Source organism: Lingula anatina, chromosome 1 (assembly GCF_051362555.1).
Source record: "Lingula anatina isolate TDL-2025a chromosome 1, LinAna3.0, whole genome shotgun sequence".
NCBI lineage: Eukaryota > Metazoa > Brachiopoda > Lingulata > Lingulida > Lingulidae > Lingula > Lingula anatina.
Window position 1 is genome coordinate 42,989,607 of NC_141767.1, and position 14,323 is coordinate 43,003,929.

General features: G+C 37.5%; 2 protein-coding genes across 4 annotated transcripts in view; one reads left to right on the forward strand and one right to left on the reverse strand.

The window, feature by feature from the left end:
* LOC106158500 (uncharacterized) lies at window positions 1–9,687 on the reverse strand. 2 transcript variants are annotated; one of them, XR_015331756.1, is made up of 3 exons: window positions 9,364–9,687; window positions 1,306–1,449; window positions 1–968 (listed from the first exon to the last, which is right to left on the reverse strand). XR_015331756.1 is itself a non-coding variant. In XM_086999501.1 (3 exons), the coding sequence occupies exons 1-3, from the start codon at window positions 4,467–4,469 to the stop codon at window positions 757–759; spliced, it is 402 nt and encodes a 133-aa protein (XP_086855627.1). In that variant the 5' UTR covers window positions 4,470–4,817; the 3' UTR covers window positions 1–756. The 2 variants fall into 2 exon arrangements, 1 of the variants encoding a protein (XP_086855627.1); XM_086999501.1 differs by lacking the exon at window positions 9,364–9,687 and adding an exon at window positions 4,424–4,817.
* LOC106158499 (solute carrier family 22 member 15) overlaps window positions 8,065–14,323 on the forward strand; it is a 22,448-nt gene continuing 16,189 nt past the window's right edge. The window contains exon 1 of one of the 2 annotated variants that reach the window (XM_086999497.1): window positions 8,065–8,410. In XM_086999497.1, the coding sequence (XP_086855623.1) occupies window positions 8,374–8,410 (37 nt within the window). In that variant the 5' untranslated portion in view covers window positions 8,065–8,373. Of the gene's footprint in view, window positions 8,411–13,356; window positions 13,751–14,323 lie in introns of those variants that run through there. The other variant, XM_086999498.1, reaches the window with a different exon arrangement.

Genomic DNA, 14,323 nt, shown 5'->3' on the forward strand with positions numbered 1-14,323 from the left:
TTCAATTACAACTGTTATTTTGACAGATAACTAAACAGGCCAAGTCACGTAACACCTCTTCTAAAATATCCGCCGTTTAATTGCCAATATTATACAACATAAAATTTCTACGGTTTTAATCTCGCTTTCACCTGTTTCTCAAAGAAAAAGAGAAAAAAGCGGACTTCATTTGCGTGTTATCACATTAAGACATGTATGATCTAATTTAGAGAAATAACAGACAAGAGATGAGAAAAATAATACACCCGTAGCCGACCATTTATACGACGCGTGTTAAACAACTATACCACACTTTAATAAGAATTCTCTGCCATGTTCCATTGAAAATGCAGTATGTGTTCGTTGCTGTTCTTTCTGGTAGCGTTATAACATGTTCTTAAAGATTTCTTTCGGAGTTAAAAGAAAATGTGAGAGAGTCAGCCTAATGAAAGTATTGATATACGCGCTGATGTTAACGAGGCACAAAGAGACCAAATGCAGGCCTTCATCTACAGGACACTGAACCCAGTGAAACGCAATAGAAAAGTGGTAACACTCACATACCAAATGTTCATATTGCGGCTGCGAAGACCGAAGGCGAAAGTGAGTCTCCAACTGCAATACAATACTTGGAGCGCCATAAGCTTCTTTCTTCCAACAATTTAGCAATTAGTGGCGAACTGAATCATATACCAAATATTATAGATTTGTGTGTCAAGGACACAGTGGTACCGGTATATTCATCTGTCTGTTTATAATCCAATACCTTCAATTCCATTACATTCTAAGCATATTTTCTTTGAAAAAAGCACCGAATAACACACATATCAGAATGGAATGATGAGTTTGTGAGTCTACACGTGCATTATTACAAAAGTCTGTTGAACAGTAGCAGAAATCGCCCTGCAAACCGTGTCTCACTTCTGACTGGCAATAATCCCCCGCTTCGTGTTGGTTTGCACACTTCCGTTCGACTCTCTGCTGGTCAACTGAAATATGAAACACAGATCTGTTCTTTTATTTTGACAAATTGCATTTTGGCAGCATATATTGCTTCGGTAAAGGATCACTACACTGCACCAGACTGAACTCTTGGAATCAAAGTTACTGCAATTGTTGAGATAAAAAATCTAGTTCAAATACAGATGCATGTACTTCAACACAAATTAAGAAACAAAGACGCATTTTAATTAAAATTAGCAAAGGTTGGGCATAACATGCAATAGTATTCCCTTCATCAGTCGTGTTATAATCATACAGTTTCGCACATAATGCTTTCTGTAAAACATCGATTTCAATCGAACTCTAATTTGAAAACGTCTTTACCGTGGATATCAGCTCTCCACTTTTGGCATCCTTCGAGGCAGTCGATAACATCAAAGTGGGAGTTATTGTTTGGAACAAAACTGTCCCAGCACGTCCTGTCTTTTATATCAATACAATGATAACACTTAACCGCTTTTCCAGGCGCTGAAAGAAAAAAAATACGTTTGCTCTAATTAAGTTGAGTTTAAGACGTTGTATTACCTTGTTTTCATGCACGGTCTTAAAAATAATCAAGGGTATCAGATTCACTGCGATTTAAATCAAGCACCTAACCTTTGCAGGCGATGTCAGGATTTCAAGATCCAATAAGACCCAATCTTAAGGGAACAGGCAACAGGGGCTTTTCAAGTCAATCCATTTCTACTGCTGCATTAAGATACAGTATTTTACACATAAAACGGTATGTAAGGGAGGTACACGGCGCATGAAAATAAATGCAGCCTGATGTAATGTATATTTCAGACTGAATGTTCAGATATATTTGCCGTCGATAAAGGAAATACCCTTAAACATTGGTATTTTTTCTGGGATTAAATATCTGTGATATAGATAAAAACCTGAAGTTTGGCAATGCATGGAGACCCACTTTCCATTATCTTTATGCCAAGTGCTTCTTAAATGCCATAGAAATAGTGGGTGGTTCAGTGCTCCTGCTGTTTAAATTAACGCAAGGATTCTGGACGAAATTCAAAGGTAATAGCCTTGATTCCGCCTTCAGTCATGCTCAGTACACACCTGACCAATGCTTCCATCAGAAACAGGTGAAACCTGTAATGTCTTGCCTCTAAGATACGTAATTGCATTTTGTCTGTATTTAAAACCCGACGGATGCACTATCAAATTTCACGCATGGAAGGCACAAGTTCAAAAGTTGAATAATATGCACATTGGCAGGAATATATTATCAAGAATGGTGAGACATTGTTGATATTGGTTAAAAGGGGTCGAGTAGCGAAATATTAAACTAAATACAGTGCGCGTCTTCTCTCGTTTCCATTGCTGTATTAGATACTGTATTTTTAAACGGAGTATAGAAGGGAGGTACACGACACGTGCAAATAAATGTAGCCTGGCGTTATATAAATCTCAGACTGAATTGCCTAAGCTATAGATGGTGGGTACACCTTTGGGTTTTACCATTTAAGATAAGATAAGATAAGATAAGATAAGAGTTTATTCAGCCATTAATATATAAATATAAAATTCATATAAAACGGAAATTGGACTGCTATTCGGGTTACAAATTATAAATAAATAAATTATAAATTTCCATTTTTGTTGTTAAAATAAGACACAGCAGATGGGTAAAAACTCTTTAAAAACCTTTTAGATCCCTTAAAAGTTAAAAGCCTGCAGTTGCTCGGTAAAAATTTAAAAAGCCCATGTGCGGGGTGGGTATAGTCAGACATGATTTTCTCTGTTTTTGTTACTGATCTATTAGTATAGATGGCACCTAGAGAGGGGAGTTCCAGACCGATGATTTTGCCGCACGTTGATGTGACCATATCTAGACGCTTGCGTTCTTCTACAGTGGCCCGCCCATACCATACTATGATTGCAAATGTTAATATACTTTCTATAACGCATTTGTAAAAGTTTGCTAAAATCATTTCATTTGAAGTAAAATCCTTCAACTTTCTTAAAAAATATACCCTTTGCCTCGCTTTTTTTAACTGTTTGTCTATGTGGTCCTTCCATGTAAGTGAGCTATTGAATTCTACCCCCAGCAGTCTAAAATTGGCTACTTGCTTTACTGCAGTGCCACTGATATGAATGGGTTCTTTCACATTTCTGTTCTTTCTGAAGTCAACAATCATTTCCTTAGTCTTCTCTACATTCAGTAACAAATCGTTGTCTTTACACCATTGTACAACTGAGTTGACATCGTTTCTATACCAGGTCTCATCATTATCACTTATTAAGCCAATTAAAGTGGTGTCGTCTGCAAACTTCACGATGCAATTACTCTCATGAGATGAAACACAATCATACGTGAACAAGCTGTACAGACATGGTGACAGAACACAACCCTGAGGCGCACCTGTATTTAAAACCACAATATCAGAAGTACTTGTACCCACTTTCACAGCTTGTCTCCTGTCTAATAAAAAACTTCAATAAAAAACTAATAAAAAATTTTCACCCTTTTTATGATTTTAGCGCAGTCATCTTATATATCAAAGGAGATATATTTAACGCACCTTATCTATTACTCCTACAGGACACGCTGGCAAATTTTAAACCCGTTGGATTTTAACTCTGATGCCAAATATCAGGGGTTTGAGAAACGCGTTGCACGGCCAAAAATGAAAACCAGCGTTTGCCTCGTTTTGTCAATGTGTTAATTGAAATTTGAGTGAATCTACATTTACCAAACCATGAATCATGCCATGTACCACTCATATTACCCTCTGATATTTGGGACTACTAAAATAGAATACAGAATTAAAGTATGAGCCATACAAATATTTGGTAACAAACTACTGGCGCACCCTCGGACCAGAGAGTACATTTATTTCGATGCAAGAAATCAGACGAGAGTTAAATTAAAAAAAAAAAACTTTCTAAACGCCCTCAGGTCGGCAGAAAAAAAGGTGTACTCTCCGGAGAAGACTCCTTGATAATGACCTCAGAGCAAACCGAATGGTAAAAGAACCTTTTTTTCTGGCACAGACTTGTAGCCACATAGAATACCATATGGAATGAGTTAGGGCGTACCGTGCAAAGGAGGGATCATCATTAAAAATATTCGTTATGACGATTTTGTTGTAATTCCAAACAGGTTTTATTTGATGTGTATACGATTGCACGTTTATACATCTAAATGTTTTTTTTTTTTTTTTTTTTTTTGGAGTGTTCATTCTCAGGGACCATGACAACAATCTTTCAAAATGTTTTGCAAATTTTCTGTTGTTGGTGTTTCTTCTACATCGTTCAAGTCTTACAATGTACATATTTTGTCGATAAGAATTACACAGTTAAAAAAATATTAACAAATACATACTTCTGTTTCATATTGATGCTCGACTTTCATTTATCCAAACATTTTCGCGTAAATTGTGTCCCCGGCAGTTCCTTTTAAAATAATCTTAAATCATTTCGACACACACGCACTTACCTGTCAATAACAGCAGACCAAAAAGCACAAATATCTTAATATCCATTACAATTGATATATCAGGGCAATAGCAGTTGGAATCTACATGCAGATCAAGTGCTTTGCACTGGCTTCCAATCTTTGCTTGGGATCTTTCCTCTTTGCGCTAGTAATATCTGAGCTACGCTCGACGTATAGAACCTTGCTGGTAACTGCTTTCTCGAACAGTTGGGTGTTTCAGGTGGCATTAGAAAACATAGGCACCATCTTTCCGTATTACTTTGGCGTAATCTAATACCAGTCCCTGGCTATCTGCACATGGAGGAAATTAGAAATGCTGCTCCAAGCATCGAAGCATTCTTGGTAATAGTTGTGCGTATGACTAAATGCATTAGTCTTATATAACCTGACTGTTTATATAGTCCCTAAAGAAACTGTAAAGGACATTGGGTGGACATGCATTGCAATACTGATAAAAATGAATAAGTAAATAAAACGTAAGCTTGCCAATTGGGGGATATCACTAATATAAGGTACCAGGGAGGTTGTTGTTGTTATTCTTATTATTATTATTATTATTATTATTATTATTATTTACATTGACAAAAATGTCGATACAAATCTTATCGGTGGCTTTAGTGGTATAGTCATGATTGCAATCCCTGAAATCAAAGTATGAGGCATCCCCATTTCTCTTGTTAACAACCCTCAGCATAGTTTGTTTTGTCTACGTTATAATCGAGAAAATACTCAAACAGCTTAATACTCAAACCAAATAGGCATTTTACAGATTAGATATCTGTTCTGAAGAATCTTCAAGGTGGCCTGCGCTGTAGTTTTGACTATGAAACTCAAACACGATGCATGGAAAACTTAATTAAAGACCGTTATTAAACGAATCGCTTTCACGTGCACATACAAGCGATTCCATAAAAATTAATTTGCATGACTGTGGATTATGTTTGTGATGTGTACAGTTTGTATAACATAACGATACGTTCTTGACAGCCAAATTCACCACTGCATTCCCCAAATAGCTCATTGCTTCCTTTCCATGAACGGAAACGGCGGGTAACACAACGTATGAATATGGAAAGCATATGTTTGCACGCAAAAATCCTAGAATACTCGCAGGTACGAAAAAAGTTCATTTATACCGAACGACTGTCACAGAAGACTCTTTATCTATTTTTATAGTGACCCAACGTAGGAGATATAAAGTTTGCAGGAATCATTATCTGTGGTAACATCCACATGACAAAACCATGTCTTAATTGGTTATGATACTGCTATTCTCGTAAAAATGTCAAGAAAATAAGCTTATCGAATTACTCATTGGTCTCATGAGGAAAGGGAAGCCGAAATTTCTCTTCATAAGTCAGATTAAGATAAAGCATAGTTCATTAAAGAAAGATAATGATTTAAAGCAATGTATTTGGGTGTTGTATTCATGATAATTTTCATATAGATGTCAATAATATAGGTTTTACATGGTAGCGCGTAACGCATTGGTCTTATTAACCAAGAGAAACACCAAACGTACCCATTAATCCTCATTTTATGTAAGATTTGGATAGAAAGTTTCACAGCTAAAATAAGGAAAAAAAGAGCAAATATTGATTGTGTTAGAGTGACTTACTAAATCAGTAGCTCTACAACATCAGGCAAGTTGAAATTTTTTTAAAATGTGTTGATTACTTTACAATATACTCTATATGCACAAACTGAAACATTTGGCACATGTGAAAATGATTCTTTGGATGGTTGCAATAAATCCACCTCGTGGTCATGCTATTTTGACATATGAGAGATCCAGAGGATCCAAACAAACAGTGTTGCATGGACAAAATCAACCTCCTGAAGAACTTTGAACTTTAAGGGCTAACAACTGTTAATTTTGACCAAAATAGATTTTCCTGGGGTAAACGACAATTTTACCATACTTACCAATAGTTAATGAATCCGTTGTGACATTCAAAGTTCGTCCCGTTTTTTTTTTTTTTCAATACTCTCTTTAAAGATTAGAACAGAGGACAGCCATCTATGGACGTCACGTACAAATTCCAGAATAATTGCCACGACTGTCATGGTGGTAAAATAGAATTTATTATATTTCTATGAGTTGTTTACAATATACTTATTAGGAAATGCGTTATCATTTTAAGTTCTCACTTATGAAGCTTTTCAAATAGCCTATTAATAAATAAATAAATGATTGAAAAAAATTGTTGAAATATGTCAAACGGCTACGATTATGTTCAGTGAACGTAAATGATCGTTTTTAAAGTGACTGCTTTAACTTTGCTCTGTACCCTATTTTGTCAAGAAGTTTGAACACCCCTTTACATATCTTGCACCTAAACCCCCTTCATCTAAGGGTCAAGTACAGCGACGTTTTATTCTATGCAACTTTATATTATCTTATGTATACATTATTTGGCCTCGTGTGCTGTAGGAATAATAGATAAAGTATCAGTTGCGATGGATATCACAAAAGGTGTGTGATTAGTTTTCTCTCAATACAGATAAATTTAAATTGAAAAGATAAAACAAGTCGGATTTTAAAAATAATTTACAGGGTGACCCCACTCACCCCCCCCCCCAAAAAAAAAAAAATTATAATAATTTGGTACCTAAATAGCAGAGCGTTGCCCATTCTTTCTTCATGGAGAGGGATATCACGATATAAAAACGTGAAGACACCGTGGGATAGTTGGAACCATTAGCAGTGCAGCACTGTCCCAATCTCCCCCACATAATGTTTGTGCTAATATTGCATTTAAATTTTTTGTGATTTTTATTTTCTATTTCTTATGTTTATGTTTTTACGTTTTCTTTTTAAGGAATAAATCAAGAGAATGAAGATGAAAAACAAATAAGCACTGCTCAACATTTTAAAGAAAGATGTTTCTGGGAAGCTACGCGGGGCCATTTCCATGGTGGGGCTACCTGAATAAATCCGATGCCTCTTAATATTCTATTCCAAATGTGTATTGGTTTGGTATTAAAAAGTAACAGTAAATCACGGCTTGACAAACGTACATGGCGGACATAGGGGAAGCAAAATGTTTTGTGAAATAAAAGGAAAAGGTTGGCTACAGTCATCGTAGCCTTTACATATATTGGCATAGCAGCATGCGGCCACGAATGAAATTAAGACCCCCGCGGGGATCTGCAGGAGAGGACTGGTTTACTACTCTATACCGGAGGCTAGCTCATTGATGAAATTAAACAGTGTGGCTGTTTTTGTTGCTGTTTTTCTTTTTAATAAAGGAAATTTGGTGCTTAATCTTTTGTAGTTTGGTTATTGTTATGTCTATTTGAAATAACGCCAACGTGTAGATATAAAAATAAGGGGCGAACAGCCATAACCCATAGTGAATCGAAGGCAATGTCAATTGAGAAATAATCAATATATTATATATGTGTTGGATAATCAATTCTGACACTCTAATTGTCTTATAATATTAAATAACCCAAAAGTTCCAACTTACTTCGCAGTTGGGGCAAGTTGGAATATTTGGATAGGCATGTTTACTCATATGTTTATGATAACCGAAATAAGCCATCGGATGTTTTGTATCAAGACATGTGTGGCAAATATCTGACTATTGTCAAGTGCTGTAGCTCTTCCTTCCGACCTTCGACAGCCGAGTTATAGTCCAAAATGTAAAAAGTATTCCAACCCACCCCGCTCTCCCAGTATGAATTTCACGCCACATTAGATAACGCGCGAAAGCATGCGCAGAAGTGTGATGGGGGAGGAGATCTCCGAGTCAAAAGGTACTTGAGGTCATTGCCTGCAAACGAGGAGGCAAAGCTGACTGAGGACAAGGTTGAACTCCGGACTGGCTGAAACACAACACACTGAGAAAAGCAGAGATTGAGCGACCACTTCGGTTTTAATACGTCGTGATAAACGGAACGTAGGCCTACCTATAACCACAATAGTGACGCTTCCAATTTTAAAGATGTCTGGGAAATTCGAAGAGGTTTTAGAAAAAGTCGGTAAGTAAAGCATGTCCATAACTTCCCTGGCCAGTGAAAAAAGAGAAAAACAAACAAATATAGATTGGCGGTTTACAATCATAAGCACAAAAAAGGCTTTTTAACAAAATGAAGAAAAACAAAGGAAGTTAGAAACATGCAATTAGATAATTTAAAGCTGAGATCGTTTTGTCCTGAGACTGTTAGATGACCACACGCAATAGTACAATTTACTCTCGTTTGTTTACTCCAATTCAATCAGCGTTAAACACTGCGTCGGTGACTTGTTGTATTACCAGTGAGTTCTTGTCGAACGAATGGAATAACAACACTTGGTTCATTGTGCGTGATGCTGATCTTGTTCTCCATGAGACATACAATTGTACATCAATCGCCACACCTTTGACCAGGGTGAAATTGCTTGATTTCTAGTTATTAAAGATAAACAAATACACCGTTTTCCAATTAATGTGGGTCGGGCGAAAGGATTTCTCAGGCTTGAACAGAACGAAATTAATACTGACTGAATGAACTCTGCTCGATCAGCATATATATAGTGCAGCACGTGGCGCATGAGGGGCGGGGTTGTTATATATTGTCTCTCAATAAAATCCTCGGTGCTTTATGCAAATCTTATCATACATTGGGTGGAGGTGGGGTCTTATTGTACTTATCAATAAAACGACGAAATATTGATATCAGCAACGCATTTCCATTAAAAAAAAACACACGTTATGTCAAGGTCAACAGGTGTATGCTCGCCTTGTACACTGATAAGCAAGAGCATAAGTCCAGTTAACGGTACACTAAATATTTTCATTGGCCTTTTTTCCCTCTAATACATGCATTTTATTCAAATAGTGGTAAGTCCTCACTATAACCGTCCCATTTAAAGCTCATTCCCAATCAAACTATCGTTTTATGTAGATCCAAATCCGCGTGGACTCTCGCTGAATGCAATCAGATTAACTCACCTCCTCTTGACTTTGAGTGGAATACAGAAAAGCTGGTGGCTTTACGAGCACTAAGTACGCTGGATACAAGAGGAGGCGCGATAATCTATTAATCTGATTGCGTCAATGCAAGACACCCTTCAACAAGCGAGAACCGTAAGCAGGTGTGTGGCATGATGAAGCCTGCAATTTCCCTCCAAGGCAACTCTTGCAAATACTGTGAGATACATGTATATTTTGAGAATCTAATGGTAAATGGTCCCATCCAACACAACAGAGGGCTCAGAGCTGGTCATGCATCATTGAAATGGTAGGAGGTTGGGGAATTGTCCGATAAAGGGGGAGTGCCCTAGAATCTCCATATACTTACTCCATTACTCCAAGTAACAACCCTGCGGTTCTACTATCCTGTCACACCGGTTTTGGCGGCAGACAAGGAGTGCTCTGTTTTGATGAGTGCGTAACGACCTTGTGGCCTGTTGACAGCACAAACGCTCAACACAAAAGAACCACCCATATATAATTTGTTAAATGATCAAGAATTTTGTATAAATGTATATTTTATTCATACTTTTTGCACCAGACTGACCTGGCGAAAAAGTAGCAGAGTAAATACTGACACACCCTAGACTATCAGTTACACATCCACTGGATCTACTTATCCAACTTTTTACTGTATAGATATACCGGGGGTAGACCTTTGTCGTGAGAGTAGTTGTTTTTAAACGCTAGGGCTTACTAGAAGAGTGGCCGAGGTATATTTAGCCAAAAATATTTTCAGTCTTAGTTGAGTTTTTCATTATGAATGAAATTTGTCGTTGTTTAGATGCATGGTTTTACTGTATTAACGCACTCTGGGTAATGTCTTAGGGTAAAATGCGGCGACAACAATATCGATGGTTCAATTATCAGGACTGACCATTACACCCCATTTCCATAGATTTTTAGATCGATCTATCCCTGTGGGGAGTCTCACTAGATTACTGTCAGCTTGGCCGGGTTAAGCGTCTGTCCCGCCTACTAAAGGCTGTAAGGGGGTAATTAACTATGGTGCCCGCTCGACTGACTGCAATTTAGCGTGAACCCCCAGGGAGTTAGGTCGATCTAAAACTTAATCTCTGGGAAAGCACCCTTAGGTATAGAGTGGGCTGGTTCGACTCGGGCTCAGGAGTACAGTGAGCAACTTGTGAAAGCCCGCTTGGTAGTTTGACCAAGTGTCTCAAGCAACAGCGACAGAATGAAGAATATGATTTTTGTGATCAAAGCGCACGGGTTTTTTTATACTGGTTTGACCATCACCCATGTGATGACCAATACCCGTGTCTAATTTTCTAGTCTAATTTGGTTGTCATTATTCTTGGACTCATTTTTATAGATTGTTTTTTTCTATGTTGTTGAACCATACTTTCCTGAAATATCTTATATGTACGTCGACCGTAGCTTCACCTTACAACTCAACAATTTTTCTATTATTATTTACACGCCTGTAGCATCCAGGCTACAGTTTACGGGTGTTCTTGGAGATTACATCATTAAATAAACAATTAGCGTTGCAAAACAAATTCTTCCCGTGTACTGAATGCGTAGAGATCTTCATAGCAGATGTACCGTAGGTATGATGTTTTCACATTATTTTCAATTGTTTCATTATCTTCCCTTTTCCTTAAGAGTTTAATTATGGGTTCTTTTGATTAGGTATTGGTGAAATAGGCATAAATAAAATCATAACAACATGTCGATTACCAGGATTACATCAAATGTGTTAAGATATGTACGTTGCCAAATAAGTCCGTCTTATATGTTTGTTCTTCTGAATAACTGCTCCATTTAACTCCGTTTTTACTACAAGTACGACCTATGCACTGACGTACAGAATAGAATAGGCTTATTATTTTAGTATTGTGATAAGGGTAGGTCTATGCCTCCGGCCCCGTGGACCTATTTATCGCCATACGTCATATTTTTGAAGGTGAACAGTTTATAGTAAAATAAAAATAACAATGAAAATAGATATGACAGGTCGACTGTGAATTAAGTAAATAATTACGGTCAGTATATTACTGACTTCAAACAAGCGTTTGTGACACGAGTTTGCTCACGTTAAATGCCATTTCATTTTGAAGAACAGGTCTCTTTTCTTCTTTATTTCGAAGGCTGATCTTGAGAATAACTGGCCTAGTGATTCGTGACGGTTTACCCTCTGCCAGGGTCACAGATTGATTTTTTTTGCTAGATGTTACAGATATGTCTCTTGCTAATTCATGCCACTTTTCACCACTGTGAAAGATAAGTGCACTTAATAAATGTGCGGTGCTGGCGGTACGTGTTGGTTATAAGCAGATTATGAACAATCTCTTTACCAAGGGTGCTTATGAGATTGGCTGCTACTTCTGCTACTCACTTGCCCACCTTCGGGTAGGATTAATGAGCACATTCATATACTGGTATATACTGGCATGTATAGGTTTACATGAGTATCTGTTGATGATTTGTTGAAACTGTTCTAAACGATATTTTAAGCTGAAATAAAGGCCATTGAATACTGGTTTATTAATGTTTGTCACATTTTACTTTAAAGTCTCATTTAAGACTGACCGATGTTTTTATACGAAATAGAATTTAAAATTAAAAATCCGTAGCTGTTATAAAAATTATTGACACCTCGTTGTCGTCAACATGATTATTGGTCGCGTTTTTCTCACCATAACTGGTTCAGGCCCGTAGCCAAGGGGGTTCGGGAGGGTTCAAAAGACCCCCCCTTCCTTTTGCTGGGAAAAGGTCCCTTCTGGGTAAAATTTTATCTAGGTACATGAAGGTTTTATGGTAAAAGGGCCACTTTTTCAGAAAAAGAACCCCCCTTTTGAAATTGCTGGCTACGGGCCTGTGGTTGTGGGTTGCGTAACTTCTATCTTGTCAATTCTCTCTTGCATCTCTTTCATTGATGCTAGCATAGAATATATCTTGGATCCTAGATTCTAGAAACAGCAGGATTATCTGACCCACATCTCCGACATTTTTATTTTGATTTTGAATTAAGCTAATCGGAAAGTAGCTTAGTTCAGTTAGTAACTGGGTTAGATTTGGATCTGGCCTGTGACATTTACTAGTACAGTTGTTTATCATTCAGTGATGTTAAGAGACCAGCAATGCGGGCTGATTTTCTATTTATGTCAAGGGTTTTATGTCAAGCGCCTTTGTTTTGATATCATGTTAATTAGAACTTCCTCTTTAAATCGATCTAACTTGGAGTCACACATTTTCTTATATGTTTATTTAATAAGATAAAATTTCATTATACTACCTTTGCAATATATATTGAATATATTGAATGCACACATAGAAATGATTAGAACACATACATAAATTATGAATCTCGCACATTACCAGTTTGCGATATACATGCATGCCTGGTTTTCATTATTATGGATCTTGTCAATCCTAATTCGCCCTCATTTGCTAGAAATGAAGCAATACAGAGTTATCATTCTCAATGACCAGCACTTCCATCGTCTTTTCACCTACTTCAGCTTTTTTTTATGCCGGGTGCATAGCAAGGAGACGACAGGTACCACAGGTACCATTTTTAAAATAGTTTTTACGACCCGGTCATGGTGGTCGAACCTATGACCTCCTCCATTAGAGCCATCCGGTCCAGTTCTTCGTGATGTCTTGTTTTTCATTAAGTTCTGTCACTACCGTGATAACTTTGTCTAGTTAAACCGATAACACAGTAACTGTGTTTATTGCTTCATTCATTTTTTTTGCGATTGCTTTGTTTCCGAAGGGGAAAACGCAAACGCTCGCAACACTGGATACGAAATTGGCTCCTCCTCTTCCTTTGTATGCTTCATGGTTGAGGACTCTATTTGTTTCATTCAGGCATTCACTCGTCGTTTTATTTTCGGGCGGGCTCTCTTTCTGAACCCCCCTTTCGATTGATTCGATGTACGCTCCCTATCCCTTCCTCCACTCCCCTTACTTTTTCATTTGACCTTTTTATATGTAGTGTTTTCAGTAAAACCTTCGAAGATAATTGAGCGTATTGCTGTACATGAGCTAGTATAGTATACAGGTACATGTGAGTAGGAACCGCACGCCACATTAGACAACGGCCGAGATACATGCGCAGAAGTGATTTGTGGGAGTTTCTCACCAGCATAACGTATTGTGGGGGCTGTTTTCGTAACGAGGAGGTAACTGTATGTGTGTAAGTTAGGACGGACCCCTCAGGACAGGGCAAAACACACCGAACGTCTGGATAGGCAGAGGTTGAGCGAGATTTGCTTCGGTTTCCACACGTCGTGATATACGGAGCGTAACTAATCAAGAGATCTGCCCAATAATTATATAACAAAGCGTCCAAGTTAAAAGATGTCTGGGAAATTCCAAGAGGTTTTAGAAAAAGTTGGTAAGTGAAGCACGTCCATTACTTCTGTGGTCAGTGAGATCATAGAATAAGAAATCTAGACAGACTGCACAACGACTGCACGGCGGTGTACAATATGTACAATAACAAGTTTTTCGAATAGATGGTATAAATATAACGAAATGCTGAAACAAAAAAGTTAATCCTATGCTGTTAGGTGGTATAATTAAACGCCGATATAATTTTGTCTGTTACATGAACACACGCAATACAATACGGTTCATTCAGTTTAAACCTTTGCCGGTGACCTGGTTGTATAAGCTGTGAGGCCATATTAACGCGCCATCTGTCGAAAGAAATGTGAATAACAACAAAAAATCCCTTAGCGTTGTGCCAATCATGTCTCATTCAGTCATCAATTGTCACACCTACCAGTGTGAAAATGGTTGAAAGAAAAGTCAAAAGATTTATAGCTTGTAAAGCTTAACGAATACATGCACTGCCTTCCTATTCGTGTGGTTCGGCAAAAGAAATTTTTAAGATAGAACAGTAGTATTACAAAAAAATGACCAAATAGGCAGGAGCAGCATAAATATATTCATTGAGCAGCACGTG